This window comes from Pantherophis guttatus, chromosome 4 (genome assembly GCF_059756535.1).
Source record: "Pantherophis guttatus breed Tessera chromosome 4, ASM5975653v1, whole genome shotgun sequence".
NCBI lineage: Eukaryota > Metazoa > Chordata > Lepidosauria > Squamata > Colubridae > Pantherophis > Pantherophis guttatus.
Window position 1 is genome coordinate 45,972,398 of NC_142066.1, and position 20,769 is coordinate 45,993,166.

Sequence of the window (20,769 nt, forward strand, 5' to 3'; positions counted from 1 at the left end):
AACACTTCCTCCTGGACATCTAGAAGAGAAGGGTTGGGAAAATAAATACACATCCAAAACAGCTACTGCCATTCAGGAAAGCCTTCTAAGAGACACAGAAGAAACTTATGGCTTTCAGGGAAAAATACACCTGAAATTTTGGTGGAAGTTTGGGAAAAGGGAAGGAAGGCAGAGAGAGAAGATGGAGTTCTTTTCCTATGAAAGGTGTCTCAGACTTATCCTGGCTTCAGGTTAGGAGATTGGCTAAATATTTTTAGTTTCAGAAAAGTTATACTAATGATGTCTGCCTGTGCCTTTATTTTGCCACTGCTGAATTCCACCTTGTTGCTCCTAACAGGAGACTTAACCCCCCACCCCCCAGCCCAACAGACTCTGGAAGATTGTCAGTTTTGGTAACCCCCACCCTTCCATGAAGAACTTCGTGATATGTACATGCCCCTCCATATCCCTCCCCACTTTTCTTTTTTTGGGGGGGGCAATTTAACCTTGAAAAGAGGACCTCGGCCAATCTGCAAGGCCGGTTTTATTCTTATTTGTCACAGAGGGCTTTGATAAGTTTCAGTGCGCCTTTTAATCTCTCTTCCCTCTGCCCCCCCTTTTTTTCTGGAAGCTTTCCTTGCTTCCCCAACAAAAAAGCAGAGTAACCAGCTGGTCACATTTTCCTTCTCCCTATAATTGAGTCCAGCAGAAGAGCTGACACGCTTAAATAGAGATCTGTTGTAATCTTTCCTTCGCCCCCCCCCTTCGCTCCCCCTTCCGCCACCAGAAAAAGCAAAGCGAGCTCCGAGGCTCAACGCCTGTGGCAGTGGAATAAATTACATATAGAATTGAATGGCATTCAGAAGGGGAGCTACTGGAGCGGGGAGGGATGGGGAAGTAGCAACTGAAATAGTAAATAGTAAGTCTCCCAGTGCTCGGATGGGCGATGCTGGTGCGGGTCAGAGACTGTATCCTCGCGGGGGGTGGGGATGGGGAGCGGCGGCAGATGCCAGTGGAATGTGGGCTTATAAAACCCGCCCCGAGACCGCGAGTTAGGGCGGGCATCTCTCTTCGCTCTCTGACTCTCTCAAGCCCGCTTTTTCCTCTTGGGTACTAAGCAGGAGGGAGAACAGGGGTAGAAAGGAGAAAATTATATCTGTATGTGTATATCCAGTCTGGAGAGACTTCAAAGAGAGAGGGAACACAAAATCAAACCCGTGGAAAGAAATCTGCCTGTGTAATCCCTAAAGGCTGCCTTTCTTGCTTGGATCGACCAAGTGGGTGCGTTTCTCTGCTCCTGCATCTCACTTCTCACCGTTGATTTCGCGGCATTTCTTCTTCTCTCCTTGCCCTAGCTTGTAGCCACTACCCACTGCAAATCGTTCTTATTTGCTTTGCCACGCCGCCTCCCCCCCCTGCATCTTTCCCCTGCTAGCTTTACTTGAGAACTGATACAGCAGACGGTGGGTTCCTGACTCCGCGCGCATGATTTCGCTCCTTCCCGCTTCTAGCTTGGGAGATTCAGTATCTATCCTATCATCAATAATGCATCGTATTGTATAAATTCCGGCCACTACTCCATACATAGTGTTTTCCCCTTTTCCATATTACAAGGGGGGGGGGGTACAGTTTCAATTGGGGGGGGGAGGGAGAGTTAGAGGGGAGGAGGAAGGTCGGAACGGATTGGTGCTATTCGGATCACGTGGACTGGAGTCACGTGGCCAAGGGAGGAAAAAGGGGGTCCTTTTTGGTGTAAATCTGGAGTCTAATTCCGTAATATATCACGGTACCTCGTAAAACCGACACTAAAACGTCCCGGCCTACAAATCACCCGGCCAGATTATGAGTTCATTGTATTATGCGAATGCTTTATTTTCTAAATATCAGGCCGCAAATTCGGTTTTCCCCTCCGGAGTATTTCCCGAGCAAACTTCTTGCGCATTCGCTTCCAATGCCCAGCGCACCGGCTATGGCTCCAGCTCCACGGCCTCTTTCGCTGCTTCCATGCCTGGTCTGTACCCTAGCGGGGGAGGTATGCACCCCCAGCCCCCCGGCATGTATTCCAGCGGCTACGGTCTGGACACCAGCTCCTTCAACATGCACTGTTCCCCCTTTGAGCAAAACCTCTCCATGATGTGTCCGGGAGACGCGTCCAAGCCCAACTGTAACAAAAGCGACCAGAGGGACACGGACTTGCGGCACGAAAGCAACTTGCGAATATATCCTTGGATGCGAAGCACAGGTGAGATCCTTCGGGAGAATGGTGGAGGTGGCGGGAAAGCCTCGGGGAGAAACCAGGATCAGCGGCCGGGGAAAGGCGGGGGGGGGAGAGGTAATATTGGGGGTGGGGGAGGATAAGATGGTGCTGAACTCCTTTTATGACGTTTGCCTCCAAAGGAATCTCTCCCACCCCTCCCCCTTCTCTCGCTGAGATCCCCTACAAAAGTAATCCTTAAACAAACAAATGGTTAAATATTTATTTCTTCTGTTGTTTCTGCTTCTGGCTTCCTGTGTGCCGAAGACTGGCTGTTTTCGGAAAACCACGCTGTACTATTAGAAGGGAGGGTGGAAGAGAAGAAGGAGACAGACTATGAAAAAGTCGGTCTTGTTTCACTTTCCTTTCCTTTCCTTTCCTTTCCTTTCCTTTCCTTTCCTTTCCTTTCCTTTCCTTTCCTTTCCTTTCCTTTCCTTTCCTTTCCTTCCCTTCCCTTCCCTTCCCTTCCCTACCTTCCTTAGGGATTGCAAACACATAATCTCAGAAGTTTCTCTCAGATCCTGCTCTGGAGGTTGATTCTTGTTGATTTCAGAGCCATCAATTTCGATTTCACAGTAGAAATATTTTTAAACACACACACACACACACACACACACACACACACACACACACACGGTGGGGCTTGTTTTGTTTTCAAAAGGGCCATTCCATCAGAACAGGAATCCTAAGACACACACACACACTAACACACACACACACACACACACACTGCCCTTCCTCTCCTTAGGATGTGCAATTACAGATGCACTTCAGACTCACCAGATTCTGGAAATTGGAAAGAGAATCAGATCATTCCCCCCCACCCCTTATCAAATTAAAATATATGCGTATGTCAGATTTTGGAACGTGAATGTAGATAAGGGACTTGTGGAACCAAAGGAGTCCATAAGAGTAGAACAGATGCACCGGTTGAGCTTGTTACACCTAATATCCCCTTTCCCAATTGTGTGTAGTCTGTATTAAGTACCAGCAGTCTTACCTGCCTACTTTTCTCTGTCTTTTACCTAATGTTGTACTGTTGTTAGGAAAGGCAATGTAAGTTAAACTCTAAGGCACCTTGCAAAACCCAGAGGGAAGAAAGGAAGCTTCCATCACTGGGCTTTCTAAGCTCAACTGTCCTTAACCCGTTATAGCACCATTATCACATCCAGTAATAGCTCTGTGCTACTCTTGAGAGCCAGATTTCTCTTCCATGCTTGGTGGGATTGGTGATTCCCTTTCTTACTCCCACAAATCAACTCCATTATACCAATTACTGTTACAGGATCCCAGTAGAACAAGCACATTGTATTAAAACCAATAGAGGCAGACTTCTAAGGAGCACAGAAACTTCAAGCTTGAAGTGGAAGGGAAATATGTTTATGTTGCAATCCTATGCACTCATGTCTGAAGGGAAATAACTAGTATTTACCTATGAGTAATCATATGTAGGACCTACTGTAAAAGGTGATGTCTCTTAATATTGCCTTTTCAAGCTTATGCTTCTTAAGAACTAACAGGTGGAGGAAGGCATGAATCAACCATTGAGAGATCCTACCTCCCTAATAATTGAATGTAGAAAAATTGATTAGACTTTTGTTGGACCCAAATACTAAGGCTAGAGATAATGAGAACATTGCAAAGGACCAATTTCCCACATTCTTCTACAGCTAGAATGTTAGTGAAAGTGGTCATTTCAGTGTGAGAGGGAACAGTCTGAGGTTGTCCACAGATCAATAGGCAGAAAACTAAATGGATGTCTATAGGAATAGGAAGGGCTCCCTCTTTGGCAATTCTATCACCCATGACTATTTTGAAATCTGTCAATTTTCTAGTGATAGTCCAGTGCAGCTTTCCTCACTCCAATGCCCTTTGGATGTGTTGACTACATCTACCATCATGGTCAGCTACAATATAAGCTGTAGTCCCCGGCTTGTGGAGGCACCTGACTGATGCCCTGGTAAAGTTCTATTTAAAAGTACTATACGCCCGTGTAATTATTTGATACCTCTGGAATGGAAAGTGGGGATTGAGGCAAAAATTCAGGCTAGGTCTCTATCCAAATGGCATGAAAAGAGACCAAAGGGGATGAGGGGGAAACAAAGGCTGTGTGTGTATGAACATGAAGGCACGGTAGCTTCAGTAATTTCAGGGGCTACCATAATAGATTAACTTTTCTATTAGGTAATCCATAAACCATGGTTTAGAGATTGCTTGTCAAAGCCCAACTTTAGTGATTGTAGGGTGGGGTGGAGGAGAGGCAATCAACAAGAACTTTCTTTTTTCCCTCCACTTTATAGAAACCAGCAATATCAGCAGCTCCTGGTAGCAGGGCAAATTCTTCTTTATGCTTTGGTGCTGGAAGAAGACAAGACAATATTGAAGGACGGAGCACAAGCAGGACCACCACCACCCTTATTGAAAGAAGTCTGATGGCTTCTTTCTCCCTTTCGACAAATGCAATGAAAACTGGGGTTTATTTCCTCTGTCTCTTATCTCCCCCTCCCCCCTCATGCCCCCCATCTCCTGCATTTCCTTGCGCCTTGCCTGGAATTAGGAGATTCCACTGCCAAAGCAAAACTGGCCATTTACAGCCTTCCGTTCAGCAGAGTTTACAACTCACATCCCAGAGACAGCTTATTTTTTTCCCTCTTTATATCCGGCTTTATTGCTCTTTTTACAGAGTCAAAGACCTACACCCCCTCTCCCTTTTTTTGCTAAACAATAAACACACTAAGTTAATCAACACATTTCAGAGAGGTAAAGTGGGGGGTCTTTTAACTCTGGCAAGAACCGGTGATAAAATCCGTTTACTCAAAAGCCTTTAGTTGTATCAGGCCAGCAAGAAATGACTGCAGAATTGATTTCTGGTTTGAATCCAGATTCTTTGGATGCCGGAGTAAAATATTTGTGGTCAAAGACAGGACGCTTGCTTTGAGGAATTCCCATATCGACTAACTGAGCCCAGCAGCTTCCGAAATTCCTAATGAAAAAATCCAAATACCATTTTTTTCCCCCTCAGGGGAAGGCGTAGAATAAAATAAAACACAACCTGGAAAAGGAAGGAAGTAACTTTACCCTAACATTAACCTTCACTAACTTAAAGTTTACCAGATGTGGAAATTTTTGCAGGGAAGAAGCTTCCTTGTAATTTCATCCACCTCAATTCTTGCATGATTTAACTTTTATCACACATCTTATGAGAAAATAAGTAGCAAGCTTTTTATAGAACTTTTCATTCATGCTTGCGTTTTTCAACAATAATTTTTATTGATGTTTATTGGTAGTGACAGGAATCTTGACATTTAAAAAAATAATGCATTGAATATCCCTAAACAAAATTTGCATCACCATTAAATTTTCCCAAATTCCTTCAATCCTTGTCCTAAACTCAACCTGATATGCCTCCAAATAAGTATCAGTAAACTTAAATTGTGCATCTAATAATTGCATTATTTATTTGAACTATAGAACTGAATATTAAATTCCTGCCTACAGAAGCTGAAAAAGATTCAAAGTATGCCATATCATACTTTTCTATTAATTTGTTTTAATGGTGACAAAATACATACAGATTTTATATAAGGAAAATATGTTATTAAAACTAGGTAGTTTAAAACATATGTATATTGTGAATGTGCCTGCGGGTAAACATGTTAAAACACACACAGACGCACATAAAGAAGTGAAAAACCAAAATAAGCTTGTAAAATTCTATTTTATTATTTTTCAGGAACTGACAGAAAGAGAGGCCGCCAGACCTATACCAGATACCAGACCCTGGAACTGGAGAAGGAATTCCATTACAACCGTTACTTGACCAGAAGACGACGCATTGAGATAGCCCATGCTTTATGTCTTACAGAAAGACAGATCAAAATCTGGTTCCAGAACAGACGGATGAAGTGGAAAAAAGAAAACAAACCTGCAGGACCAGGCTCAAATAGCCAGGAAAAACCAGAGGCTGAAGAAGATGAAGAAGAGTGAAAGAAAAAGAAGGGATGAAAGTGGAAATGGAAGGGAGAGAATGGAACTGAATAGAAAGAGAGGGAAAGGAAAAAGGAAAGAAAAGAAAAGAAAAGAAAGAGGGAAAGAAAGAAAGTAATCTGACCGCACTGTTACACAAATTTAGAGGAAAATGTAAAAATTAACATAATAGACTATACATTGAAACAAGAAACAAACATCTAAGTAAACTGTTTCTTTCTTCTGCTTCTTGACACTTGGGAAACTACCTATATTAACATTACTCTCTTTTATTTTGTTTTTGTACAACAACAAAAAGAAATCTACCTATTAAATGTCTCTTTAGAATCAAATCTAGGTAACTGTTTTGTTTTTATGTGGGTATACATATAGTCCAAGTATTTGTAAATTTTCTTGTTTAAAACTTCTCTCTTTTTGATCCTCTTGTAATTTAAAAGAAATGGTTTATGAAGTAAAAATGTGGACGTGGTTAGCACTTTTCCTTAGAAAACCGTGAACTCCAAATGTATGAAGGGAACACAAAACTTAGCAGAAGAAGATTGTTGTATATAATTCTATAAGATTCCTGTCTTCCTCTTCGTAGGTTTGTGCCTCTACCGTCTGATTACTGGTGCTGTTTTTTTTTCTTGCTTATTTTATTTCATTCTGTTTTTTGTTGATGTATATTTTTACATGTTTGCCAATGGACCACTTCATTTTTACCGTCACTAGAGAATCTGAAATTAATATTGTGCTGAGTAAAACCAATGTATATGATAGATAGCAAATTCTTTAATAGTTTACCAACTTTTTTGATTTGTATTCTGTGATTACTATGCGTAGAAAAAGGGAAAATAATTAAAAATAACATTATGAATATTGTGTCCAGTAATGACTGTATTTTTTATTTATCTGTCAAACTTATATGGCGTTCATCTCACAGTGCGAAGTGACACTGAACTGCTTTACATGGGTAGGGGATATCATTTATTTAATCTGAACAGGGAAGCTTTCCTGTGTCCACCAACTGGTGCCTATGCTTTGAGAGAGCAGATTTCAAATATTCCTTCCCAATTCCTACTCCTATTTTCTTCCACGTATTGTTATGCATATTTTAAAATTCCTTTCAATTCTATTGCAAAAATCCAGCATCCTCCTCAGTTGACCACATCATGTTAAAATCACAAATTAATTTTATTCTCACTGCATATCGGGCATATGGGCTTACCAATGTCAGTAGTTTGGCCACTTTGGGGACAGAATGGAGGCTTAAAGTTTGTGGTTTTCTGCTTAAGGGTTCTACAAGACCCTTGGTTAAGAAAAGAAGAGAAACTCTGTTCTGCGAGTCCCTTTTTCTTAATCAGCTTCTTCAAAAGACAAAAGAACAGCAAAAAAGATACGCGGATGCTACTAATAATAACACTAACAAAATGAAATTCCAAACATGAATGTTCAGTTCCTTAGATTTATCTCAATTTGTACCTTTATTTAACCTTTCAGCTTTTTATAGGGGGACATCTATCTGTGGCAAGTAAAAGTTAACAATAAAAAATAATACAAATGAGAGTGATTTAACTCAGAAAGGCAACATAACTTTGTAACAAATTTCAGAAACATTCAACACATCATTTCAGTTTAGTTTTTCAGTTTTGTACTTTCACATCCTGGAACAGTAATTGCAGAACTAGAAGAGGAGTGGTATCTTAAATACTTAGTATTTTATTTTTTATGATTGAAAAATACAGAGTTGCTTTTGTTTTCATTGGTGGTAAGGTACTAAATGGTCAAAATGTAAAGATAAGTGACAAATAGGAAAAATCAAGGCGAAGCTTCACCCATCTCTTAATTAAACTTAAAGTAAAAATAAAGTGATGAGAAATAGATTATTTTTACTCACTCACACTTTCTGTAACATTATTTTGATGTTTAAAATTCTTCTTTCCAGTAGCTTTCAATTATATCTTTGGCTTCAACTGTACACTAATATTTCGGAGAAAGAATTTTTTAAAAATATTATTTATAGATTATGAAAAGAAATAGATAATATTTAGATAAGATCTTATTATATTGCATACAGTTACACTTATCCTCAACCATACCACACAGAAGAGATGTGTATTATTGGGCGTGAGTATGTGCGTGCAATAGAAAGATAGGTGAAATAGATACGCACATATAAAATTATCAAAATAAATTAGAAAATAATCGCTTTGCCCTGTTAATTGACGGTTGCATGACAAAAACATGTCAGTTATACCCGTCTGAATATATCCAGACAAATAAGGAGAGGGAATACTATAATTTCTTCTTTGAAATGGTTTGGATCTGAAAGACCAAATAAGCAGAAATCTATGTTCCCTTTTCAAGCAAAATAAGTCATTTCAGTGGATAAGTTCTAAGGACAGAAACAGAATTCCTGAACTGTCCTATCACTCACCTTATGAGATTTTGCTGCATTGGACCACTACTATTGTGTTCGTGGCATGTACCACTGCGGTAGTGTGTACGCCTTCAAAAACCTTAGTGCGCCTGTGCGGGTATACGCCCCGTCTTTCTTTCTTTCTTTCTTTCTTTCTTTCTTTCTTTCTTTCTTTCTTTCTTTCTTTCTTTCTTTCTTTCTTTCTTTTCTTTCTTTTTCTTTCTCTCTCCCTCTTTCTTTTTCTTTCCCTCCTTCTTGTATGTCTGTGTGTACACACACACACACACAAACACACACATGCATAGATATGTAAATATACATGTTCCACATGCATACATGCATGCAAATGCATACATATAATAACATCTATATGCCTGACTCCGTTAAATATGTTTCTTACGACCCGATTATACACTTGTTTCTTTTCTCCCATGTCTTGAAACTGGGGCATTTAATGTTTCAATTTAGTAGCGAATTTCCGGAAGAGAAATCGCGGGAGAGAATATTCTTCCCCACCCCAGTCCGATTAAGCTATGGAGAACTACTTTTGCTTTAAAGGAAACAAAACATAATTTAAGAACAAGTGCTTCTGTGCCTCCCTCTCGCATTTCCAGACTACTACAGGTATGGGGACAGTGGTGAATCCCTATAGCGAAAGAAGGGTGGAAAGCTTGGGAGGGCTTAGTGCAGAGAGGTGGCTTCGCAGAGGAGGTTCTTTTAACCTTTAATGAAAGAGGGGTCGTTTAAGGCCCCCCGCCGAGATGTGGAGCCCCCCCCCAATCTTCGTATATTCTTTTCTCTTCTACTCTCCCTCTTTTTTTAAAGAAAAGATGGCGGCTGAGAAAAAGACTGCTGTTAAAGCAGTCATGAAGAAATGCAATAAATTCCTTGTTGTTTTATGAAAATTTACAACTTTGTGATAGAACTTTATGAGTGGCTGGGTTCTGCGATTGGCCAGAGCTGGTCATGTGGACTGCTAACCGTGAACATGAACTTTTTATGATTTCCCATGTGGTTATTCTACCATTCTTTTGGCCGCTGTACCTTGGGTCGGATCACTGTCCTCTGTAGGACTGTCGTCTCTTTTAACATTTTTTTTTTACTTTCATGTATAAGCTCAATAGGGCTAAAAATAGAGGAGGAGCAGGGGAAGCGCCGGCACAAACACACACACACATACACACACACACACACACACACACAGTTTCTCTCTCATGCACACACACACACACTCGCACAGATGCACGCAGATATTTGGGACTCAGCTTAAATAGCTAATATTATTGATCCCCACCTATCCTTCCTTTTCCAATTCTCTCTGTACTGACTCGGGTTCTCTCTCGAATGATGGAGAGGGAAATGGAGAATCGGTGCCGGCTGGAGGCTTTGGTCATTTTTCAAAGAGGGAAGTTACTCCATTTTCTGTACAAAAGGACGCGGCAAAGGAAAAAGCTATCAGAAGTCGCAATGGACGGCTATCAGGTTGGGACAATATTTCTCAGCTTACATATAAAAGCAAACGCAATTCAATCTCTCCCCCCCCTCTTCCTCCTCCTTCGCCTCCTCCTCTTCATCCTCCTCCTCCCAATCCAGAGAAAGATGGGCGTCAAAAGGTAAGCTCACAATTTTCTAAAATTGAAGCTGATATTATTTGAAGGAGGCAAAGAACCGAATACAGATTTGCTTTATTTTTTATATGAATATATATAAATATATATATAAAATATGAAGTGGTAAAAACTATTGTTAAATGTATCATTGTATAAGAGAAGGAAGGAAGGAAGGAAGGAAAGGAAGGAAAGGAAGGAAGGAAGGAAGGAAGGAAGGGGGGAGGGGGAGGGCTTAAGGTATCCATGTCACCTAGAGAATTCGAGGTGTATACCTCAATAGTTACATATTTATATATATATATACATATATTTAACATATGGGGATAACAACCCCTTCTGTAGGCTTCTTTTCATTCTTTCTTTTACCCTTCAAATCTCTTCCCCATCCCAGGAAGAACGATTTATCGAGACTTACTTGTCAGCGAGCGAATCCACTCATTTTAAGAAGTTCTGTACAGCAGCCAGTTCGATTTAGATCCTTTTCTCCAGGGTGTTCTGTATGGACGTAGGTGATTTTTCTTCTAACGAACTGTTCCGTCTGTGTAAGGCTGGGAGGGTGAGGAGAGACAGAAGACAGAGAATGGTCACAACAGTTAATAAATACAATTAAGGGAAAATTTCAACTGCACTAGGTTTTAAACTAAAGATGTAAGAGACCCCAAAATTGTAATATAAGGGCGGTAACAGACTATAATCCACTGCCTACATTTGGGCGTTAACAGAAAATGCACGTGCTTGTATGTATGTGTGTTGCAAGATACGGCCCTACTGTATAAAGATGATAATAATGTTTGTACATGTTGTTCCATCAGTATTTAGAAATCTTGTTTTTCCTTTTGTTGCTCTATAAATAGTAATATTTTCTAATGGATTCTAATTGATATGCTTCTTTTTAAAAGAGGGAGGGATCCTTACAGAATAATTTAAAATGTTTCTTGGTTGATGTGTTCAATTAACCCTTTGCCAGTAAAGTGTTCAAGTATCTGAAAAATATTATTGAAAAATAATTACTATTACCTGGAACCGAATACTGCTTATACAGTTTGAAATGTATTCAACAGCTAGTTAAGCATTTTAAAAACAAAAATGATCTAACTTCCTAGCCTTTGAAGTTTCTTTATCAACGTTACCTTGCTGCAAATAAATCACAACGGCACAAAATAGAAAAGGGGGGAAATGAAAACGTGTGAATAATATGTCTTCTGCATTTTCCTATGTAGTTATGACTGTTGGATATAGATTTAATGTGGTCTTTCTGATTCTCTGTACTTTTCTTTTCTATCCACCAGACATTTGAGAGTTGAATCATGGTTGTTGTTGTTGTATTAATACAATAGGTTTTATTCCATTTTCAGACTAGTGGAATTTCTAAACGCTTGTTCTCGGATATTCATGTGTTCATTATGGCCTTTTTTTGCTCTTGTGGGGGAGTATCACTCTCAAGTTAAAAGATGGCCTGTAAGTGGGTTATGCCCATTTAGATAAAGGCCACTCGTGAAAGAATTCCTATTGCTTAAACAACACAGCTAAGTTGTTTATATGCGTGCAATTTCCCTCTCCCCAACCGAGCACCTATTCTTTTATTTTAACTGTTCGCCTTTTTACTCTTCCTCTGCCTTCTCATTCGGTGCTGTTTGCTGCCATCTACCGTCCAATTAAATAACTCTTCGAGTTGCTTTCCATGCTGTACAATGATTAATTTCCCATGAAAACTAGTTTAACTAGACCAAGATTTTCATTTTCTACAGTTAATGTATTTTTGTCATGTAATGGATTAGGCATGCCTTACAGAATCTGGAAACGGGACTGAAGAGAATTTCTACCCGTCTATTTTATTTAAGATTGTGTTAGTATATGTTAGAGTGCATTCATGGTAACAGATTATTCTTTTTAAATTGCACGAAGTATTTTTACAGCTTTCAGAATGTATAGGAATATTTCAGATGGGACCTGAGTGTGTTTGTAACAGTTAAAAAGAATATTTTTCCTAAGGAACTATGTAAGATATTTTGCTTAATTGTTTCTGGTAAACTGATAAAAATAAGGTACTTTTTGTCAATGTATGTCTGACAAACCTATTCCATTTTTCGACTAAAAGACATAGTTTGCTATTACTGTTCAAATTTTTTCTAGGGTTAGAGTGGGCTGGTCTGTAAGTATAAACCAAAATTTTATTAATCATAGACTATTGTGGAGTAGAACCTCCCCTCTTTTCTCTCTTTTTCTCTCTCACACACAAACTTAAATTATCAGAATCAGACTAAATATAATCATTTTATTTTTATGCCTCAATTATATGTAATTCTCCAGTTAATATAGACTATGATATTTATGTAAATATCATTATATTGGGGTAAATCCTCTTTCAGATAGAGGATTTTTGAGATACTTTTATTTTAGGATACCTCTCATTAAACAAAATAGCCAAGTGACAAATAGTTTCCACCTCTGTTACTTTTAAAGAGCTGGAAAACCTGTTAAAACATCATTTTGCAGCATTCTGTTTTTTTTTTTAAATCAAAGATTTCCAAAAAAATGTGGTGGCAGCAGCTAGTTTGTTTTGTTTTGTTTCTTAACTTTACTCCAAACACCCATTTCCCCTTCTAGTTAATTATTACCTAAACCCTTTTGATAAAGTAATGAAAGGTAGTTTCCCCATACTCTTTTTTTGAAAAAAATCCTCCGTGATCCCATTAAAAAGATAATTATACATTAGAGAGGAAGTCAGGTAAATTAAACACAAATGGCTGAAAATTAAAACTGAATGGTTATATGCATGAAAAGAGGAAATTGAGAGGATAAGACAAAATATTTGTGTGTGTGTGTGTGTTATGAGTTTTGTGCCTTTAGTAGGTTTTATAAGTGCCCACAATATAAACATCAGTTAGACTTGTGGTAAGACAAAAGAAGCTCATCTCTTGTGAATACTTTTATGATCCTAAATACATTTATGAGGCTATTCAATTCCCCTCCCTCCCTCCCTCCCTCCCTTCCTCCCTGTGTGTGTGTGTGTGTGTGTGTGTGTGTGTGTGTGTGTGTGTGTGCAGGGTGTGCTTAAAGGCCAATCTTAAGTTTATGGTATCAATTTTATTCTTCTGTCAAAGATCATGCTGTTTGCTGAATTCCAACACTCCCATTTACAAAGGAAAAATAAAATTCTTACTTGCTTGCCATTATATATCTTATTGAAAATTTTTTGATTGCTTAAGCTTGCTTCAACTCCCCCTCTCCTTTTGCCCCTAAATAATTCCCTGGCCTAACATCTGCCTAAAGAAATATTTAGGTGTAGGTTTTAATCCCTTCATTTATCTCCTACCACCAGCAGCAGCACTTTTCCTGGTGCTTTCTAAAGTTGGATTTTTGCTAAAGCAAAAAGACAGGAAAGAATGGAGAGGAAATAGGAGGGAGGGGATCAGAAACATGGGGCATTTTTTCAGTAAAACACCAGATACACACTTCTGTAAACAAATACTGTTAATCTTTATTAATTCTTCACATACTTATGCCATAAACTGGTCAAGATAAATTTTCTGAGCTTAAAGAAAGCCCTGTCAGTATCTTCTAACAATAACAGGGCATAGAAAAGAGTTTCTTTGCCCTACAGCTGACTCATGTTATTTTCAACTAATAAAAATATTAGTTGAAAAATATTTGCCCACCATAAAAGTTTGCCAAGGGACCTAAGAATAAGGTCCCCTATATTTTCACAGCAATAAGAGGGGGAAGGAGAAAGAAAATTATTAGATTTAGAAGAAAATAAAAGGAGGGTGGTGGGCTACGCATTAAAATAAATATTCTCAACTACCTATGGTATTATGTAATATCTGAGATGGGAGCTATAGAAATCAAACAAATAGATAAACAAATAGATAAATGGATAAACAAATAGATAAACAAATAGTTAGATAGATGATAAACAAACAAACAAACAAACAAATAGCAATAAACCGAGGAATTATTCTGGCACAAAATATTGATTACTGAAAACTGATCTCTCCCTACTACTAAAACATACATCCAACTTAAAAGGTAGAATAGCGTACAGTAGGCTTTCGGCTCATTTTCAGGTATTGATTTATTCTTTTTAAAAGCTATAAAATCAAAATACATGTGTTACACTGAAAGCAGTTATTATTTCCAGGATTTGGCACTGTGGGAAGTTTTTTTGTTTTCATATTTGAACAATAAATAACTACTAGCACAGGACAAATCAATCAGTGGATTAACTTTCGAGTTTACCTATTTTCAGATTTAAAGTTTCAAAAATTTTGCATCATTTAAAATGTTCCATCTGAATTGCGAAGTTTGAATAGTGAAACTTTTCTGCAATACACAAACAGGTTTGAAAAAGACTAGGCTTTTTCCATTGTAAAGAGTATACATTAAAGACTCTTTAATTATTTATTATATATTTCAATTTTAGCTATTTTCTGTTCCCTAAGCTATCCTTTACCAGACCAATGCCTCTTTGCCTACACTCACCCATCCACAATGTGTATTTCCAGTACCAGTTCTTAAGATTAAAAGTTCAGAAAGTAGCACATTTACTCACTTAACTAACCAAATAATCCATTTAGGGATTCTTGCCAATCTGTGAGATTTCCCTGTTATTAAGCAAGGAACAGAAGTATTGTGTGGATTTGAAATTAATTGGGGGGGGGGGGTGTTACTCAGATCCATTTTCTTACTCTTCTTCCGCCCAATTTTCTCCGTTTTTACATATCAGTAAAACAGATTAATTTAAAGTTAGAATGTACTCAGAACATAAAGGATCAGGGGGAAAGAATCAGCAGGAACACAAATCAAAGACCAGAGTAATTTGTGTGTGTGTGTGTGTGTGTGTGTGTGCGCGCGCGCGTGTGTGTAAGAGAGAGAAAAGAAAAGAGAGTGCCTTAAACAAACAAACAAAAATTATTCCCCCTGCTTGCAATTTCCTTTCATTCTAAGAGTTATATCATAGTGGTGTTGGGACCATGTGGGTTTTTATGCCATTAAAACAGAGGCCAACAAATTAGATAGTAAGCCAACATATTTTGTGGTTCCTTAAGCCTTGACAGAAAAAAATCGCATTGGTCATTGCAGGGATAGCATTGCCATGTAAATCCGGTCTGGGAGCAATTGAGGGTGTGTGGTGGAGAATTCTTATGAACAGATTGCACATCTGTAATCGAGGGATGATAGAGAGAGAGCTTGCATTACAGTTTCATTTGTCCAAAAGTGCAGGGAAATCCTGTGGTAGGTAAAGAGAATCAGGAGAATGGGTGAATTTAGAAAGAGGTGTGTATGTTTGTAGATTGGAGATGAAAGAAGTGAGCTAGGTAAACAGTGCTCCAAAGTTTTTGAGAATCGAAAACAGCACAGCTGTAATGGCTATTTTACGTGAAAAGATGGAACATGAGCTGGATGGATGAACGGATGGATAAATTGGTCGGTAAAACGGAGCAAGGGAGACAGAGATACACAGAGAGAATGAGATGACAATGGTGGGAAAATGATACACCCGGCAAGTAGCATTTTACAATTTGGAACTACTCCGAAGAAACTGGAACGTTGTTATAAATTGCTTGAATTCACAATTGCATAGAAAAGAAGTGGAATTGGGGAGAGGGGAGGAAAGGGGCACATCTCTTTTAAACTATCTGTCATAACCGCGCCAAAGGCAGGGTAATTTTATCGCTGGAGATCGAGGCTCGCCCGCCAAGTGTGAGAACTGGTGAGGCGAAGAGGAAGTCAAATGCCAAACTCCAGCCTTTGGGTCAACTTTTTCATTCCCTTCATAGTTATCTTTTTAAAAAGTTTTAAAGCAGATCAACGAATTAGAAGCGAGTTTAATTTTATTCCCGAATTTACTGCAAGCTCAAACGCACAAAAATAGAAAACCGGAATTTCCCCCTTTGCCTCCAAAATTCATATCAACCATCCTGACGTTTTTCACCCCGGGACTATCCCCTGCTTTAAATTTAATAATTTTTGATGTTAGGTGATCAATAAAGGCGGGGGGGGGAGTGTTTGGCAGTCAGACCAGCCGCTGCTTTTAACTCTAACCTGTCCAAAGATCCGGCCTGAACCGTAAAAACGCAAGAGGGCACCGTTCTTTGCGCAGAATGTCGCGGGAGCCGAGCTCAAACACCCGCAATGGCTCTCTCGGACTTCGGACACGGGGCCGCAAATTTACACGGGAGGGATTGGATTAGATCGGAGGGACAAAATAGGCGCGTGAGGGTAGAAACACATACCCGCGTGGGAGTAGGAGTTGGAGATGGGAGGGGTGTGCGGAGAATAAATCATAACCCCATCCTCCAGATGCCCAGTCGTACCTCCCGAGGAATTTAAAATTCTGAGCTCTGTCCTGAGCTCAGAAGACGCACCAAAAGACGCTCGCTGGAATTTATTTCCCTTCTCCAGATCCAGCAGTTGAGCGCTTGAACTGGCTGTACAGTAAAGGCTTCCCATTGCCCCCAATTGAACCCAAAGGTGTGTGTGGAGGAGGGAGATAATACGCCTTCCCATCCTCCTCCTCCTCCTCCTCCTCCTCCTCCTCCTCCAGGTACTTATATGAAAATCACAAACTTTTCAAGTTGAAAATATTTCCCATGGTTTCCTCCTCCCTCTCCAGGGTAGCAGCATGGATAAGATTGGTGTCATTTTTCATATCTTTCACTTTTCTCATGTTTGTTTATTACTACCAAATATGTGTATATATATATCCCCAAATAGCTTTGGATTTATCTTTTCCTAGATACTGAGTACGTGATAAAGGGGGTGGGGAGAGAAACAGGGGTAAAGAGTGGTGCATGGGGGGGGGGCGTTTCTGTTGTTTAAAGGTGATAGTGTTGGTGGCAGGGATGCTTTCACTGGTTTGTTCTGGGGGGTCCCCTGTGCAGAGCTAACCCCTCTAGGGTGCTATTTCGCAGCCTCCGACTCCTGCTATTGGTCAGCGCGTGATCAGATGGTTCTCTTCCCTTATGTCCCTGGTTGGCACGCGGCCATCCCCCTTCAGCTAAAACCCAATCTCCCATATACTGCTAATAGCTAAACCGCTTGGACTATAAAACGCAACAAATCATAAAGAGCAAGAGAAAGAACAGACGCTGTTCTTCTGGTTAACTATTATTATTGTTATTGTTATTATTATTGTTATTGTTATTATTTCCAATGAGTTCTTATTTTGTCAACTCTACTTTTCCGGTGAGCTTAGCCGGGGGTCAAGAACCGTTCCTGGGACAGCTCCCCTTATATTCCACGGGCTACGCGGATCCTTTAAGGCACTATCCCAGCACGTATGGAACTGGGGGCGGTGGGGTCCAGGAGAAAGGTTACGCGGGCGCGCCTTACTACCAGCAAACCAACGGAGCTTACAACCGGAGTCCAGCCTGCGATTACGGGACATCTGGTTTTTACAGGGAGAAAGAGACAGGCTGTTCTCTTTCGAGCCTAGAGGAGCCTGTTCAATTCGGCCAGGAACAAGCCCGGAAGTCAGAATGCTCACAGAGCAAGCACGTTTTCGGGGACAACGAGGATCAAAAGTGCTCCACGCCAGTATACCCTTGGATGCAGAGAATGAATTCCTGCAATAGTAAGTTGCTTTCCCCCCTCTCATTCTTCCCAATCACGTTAGGTGACAGATGGCTACCCAGATAGAGCAGGAAATGTTTTTCTTCTAATCTGAAGCTGCAGGCAGTACAGCCAGAAACTTCCTTCAAACTTTTTTGCACTGCTTACGCTGTGCTTCAAAGGCGCCGCCTGGCTTGTTTGTTTGTTTGTATGTTTGTCATATTATCTGCAGGAACTTCTCTAGAGTAAGTTCCTCTCTTACCCAACTTTCTGCAACTGAAAGCCCAGATATTTATTGACTGAGGGGTTCTCTCTTGTAGAAGGCAATGTTAGCTGTCACTCACTAGGGGTGATTTAGAAAGGTGTCTTGGCACTCGCACTCATCCGCGCGTGCACACACACTCACACGATGCAATTGCTATCAAACTGACCCCCTGTCCCCAATTGTTTTCAATATATCTGGATTTCAACTTCTTTTCCACACCTCTCTCTCTCCTCCTCCCCACAGTGATACAGACATGATACCCCTGTGCCAATTCAGCCAAAGGCATATTCAGCATATTCAGCCAGATGTATAATGTCAGGAGGGCTTAAATATTTGAAAAGAAAGAGCTACATTTTTAATGAAACTCAAGCGTAATTGAATGCCTGCCTGAAGAGGAAGTTATAGATAGTTTTTCTTTCATTCACTCTCCCCACCTTCTTTCTGATCAACGACTGCCTCCAGGTGCATAATTTCCATGAAAATTCATTTAAAGAATGATAAAGACCCAGCCACAGCTCCTCCTCCCATCCCTACATTCCAAAGGGAGGGGAAATTAAGGGAAATCAATACAGAGTGGTAGGTAGAAGATGGATAGGTAGATAGGTAGGTAGGTAGGTGTTTCAATTAAGTTCTGGAGACTAAAGCAATTAGAGCTGAATAGCGGAGGGGCAGAGAATATAGAAATAAAAGAGAGGACAGACTAAGAACTACATAAGGAAAGAAACTTGGTCAGAGGTGGCTGTCCAGAAAAAGTGAAGGGAACACAAGATAAAAAGAATTCTTAACTTTGGACATTAATTCTTTCCTAATGGAAGTGCGGGAAGGAAATGCACAGATAACTCTCTTAAACCAAATCTTGTCACTCTATTGCACACACACACACACACACACACACACACACTAATATATAGATAGATATACATATTAACCTTTATACCATTGCTCCTAGACACTCAATTGTGTGCAGGAGTGCTGTTACTTATCTTCGTTTAAATACCCCCCCCTTTTAAGTCACTTTTCGTGCTGCTGATTTTGAGAGCCCCACAGCGTGTTCAAAGCCTATTTCTCGGAGAACTGCAGCAGGCGAGGAATGGGATTTATTCCCAAGCAAGTGTCCCAGCGCAGCAATTTTAGTCCCTGTGAATACTGCTCAGGAGGGCACTCAGGAGAGTTTGCAGGGAGAAAAAGACCGAGAGAGTCTTTGGGTGAAGAAGCAGTTCGCTCAACTACCCACCCACCCCAACAAAACCAGAAACAGTAGGCTTCTGAGTTACAGCACTGTTTTCCAAAGTTTTCTCCTACCCTTCTTATTGAAAAAAGATAAACATGCAAGCAAACAAAACAGATTGTATGGTGGAGTTGCAAGTTTTCGAGCTGAGCTCTCTGGGCACCCAGTGGGACTCAGCTAGGGGCAGGCAAAGAACATCTGGGAAGTGTATCTCCAACTTTTCAATTCAAACGTGAAACAGAATTATTCTGGAAAAAGAAATGTTCCCAAAACACAAAGCTAAAACCTAATCAGATAGGAGTGGGTTCGATTTTCCCTTCTATTAGGTAGGACAGTGAGTTTTGATCGCTAAGGGTTGGAGACAAGAGAGCATGACCACTTGGAGTAGGGAGATTACTGCAGGGAAAGGGTCTTTTTCCCTCCCCCTCCCGCGCACACACACATATACACACGCACGCACAAACTCACAACAACACACTCTGGCGCGTAGCATAGACATTGGCATGTTGTATATGTGTAACTCCAGTAAATGTTCAGTAGCACACGTTTGCCTTCTTCTCCATCCCCACCAGGTTCCTCCTTTGGGCCGAGTGGCAGGCGAGGCCGGCAGACTTATACACGCTACCAGACTCTGGAGCTGGAGAAAGAATTCCATTTTAACCGTTACCTGACCAGGCGCCGACGCATCGAGATCGCTCACGCCCTGTGTCTGACGGAGCGCCAGATAAAAATCTGGTTTCAGAACCGAAGGATGAAATGGAAAAAGGAAAACAAGCTCCTTAACTCCACTCAGCTGAGCGCCGAGGAAGAAGAGGAGAAACCAACGGAATGAAAGAGCAGAACCGGGGAGGGGGGAGAAAGAAAGAGAGAGAGAGAGAGAAAGAGAGAGAGAGAAAAAGAGAGAGAGAGAGAATGAAAGCCGAGAGCCCGAATGAATGCAGAGTGAATGAATGAATGAATGAATGAATGGGGAAGAAAGCAGAATGTCAACAGTTGGGGAGCTCCAGAAATGACAACTCCTCCCACCCAAAAGGCACAACTGGGACAAACATTTTTGTAAAATATTTGAGACTGTATGGCGGTGTTGTCCTTTTACACCCTCACTTGCATTGGATTATTGAATTTGTCGTATCATAACCATGTTTCTAGTCCAATTTATTTTCCCACCCTCTTTATTGCCCCTTCCCTTTTCCACAGATGGGATTGTGGTTGTGTTTTGTTTTGTTTGATTTACCTTTGGGTGTCCTCCTTAGGATTCTTGTTAACCCTTGTATTTAAGTGGAGGTGCTGCAATATATGTGTCAGGTTTCGGGCTATTTGATTGTCTTTATTTTGTAAAACAGAAGTGTCATGCACGATTTTACTTATTTGTTTGCTTTTTTATATAAAATTAAGTTAATCAAGCCCTGGATTCTCTGTCATTTAAGGATTATTGTTTTAAGCAAAATTATATTAAAAAGGAACAATTGCAACCTAAAAAGTATGGTGGATTTT

At 40.3% G+C, this 20,769-nt stretch overlaps 3 protein-coding genes and 1 long non-coding RNA gene across 13 annotated transcripts in view; 3 read left to right on the top strand and 1 right to left on the bottom strand.

Moving 5' to 3' along the window:
• The first annotated feature begins 34 nt into the window (after nt 1-34).
• HOXB7 (homeobox B7) lies at nt 35-7,076 on the top strand. The gene is made up of 2 exons (XM_034415552.3): nt 35-2,221; nt 5,967-7,076. The coding sequence occupies exons 1-2, from the start codon at nt 1,822-1,824 to the stop codon at nt 6,218-6,220; spliced, it is 654 nt and encodes a 217-aa protein (XP_034271443.1). The 5' UTR covers nt 35-1,821; the 3' UTR covers nt 6,221-7,076.
• Nucleotides 5,933-20,769, bottom strand: part of LOC117664556 (uncharacterized) — a 39,645-nt gene continuing 24,808 nt past the window's right edge. For both annotated transcript variants that reach the window (XR_015733789.1, XR_015733790.1), the window contains exons 2-4: nt 10,644-10,776; nt 8,097-8,179; nt 5,933-6,936 (exon numbers count right to left, since the gene is read on the bottom strand). This is a non-coding gene — a long non-coding RNA (uncharacterized LOC117664556). The remainder of the gene's footprint in view (nt 6,937-8,096; nt 8,180-10,643; nt 10,777-20,769) is intronic.
• On the top strand, nt 8,731-20,755 carry HOXB6 (homeobox B6). 3 transcript variants are annotated; one of them, XM_087892068.1, is made up of 4 exons: nt 9,963-10,231; nt 10,620-10,733; nt 17,632-17,804; nt 19,848-20,755. In XM_087892068.1, exons 1-4 carry the CDS (start codon nt 9,963-9,965, stop codon nt 20,105-20,107), a joined length of 816 nt encoding a protein of 271 aa, XP_087748194.1. In that variant the 3' UTR covers nt 20,108-20,755. The 3 variants fall into 3 exon arrangements, with proteins under 3 accessions (XP_060547574.1, XP_087748194.1, XP_087748195.1); XM_060691591.2 differs by lacking the exon at nt 10,620-10,733 and having other exon boundaries at nt 8,731-10,231; XM_087892069.1 differs by lacking the exons at nt 9,963-10,231; nt 10,620-10,733 and adding an exon at nt 10,773-15,463 and having other exon boundaries at nt 17,427-17,804.
• HOXB3 (homeobox B3) overlaps nt 10,012-20,769 on the top strand; it is a 79,598-nt gene continuing 68,840 nt past the window's right edge. For 5 of the 7 annotated variants that reach the window (XM_034415531.3, XM_087892061.1, XM_087892060.1 and 2 more), the window contains exon 1: nt 10,134-10,231. The gene's annotated coding sequence lies outside the window, so the exon portion shown is untranslated. Of the gene's footprint in view, nt 10,101-10,133; nt 10,232-10,643; nt 10,734-20,769 lie in introns of those variants that run through there. The other 2 variants (XM_034415536.3, XM_087892062.1) reach the window with 2 other exon arrangements.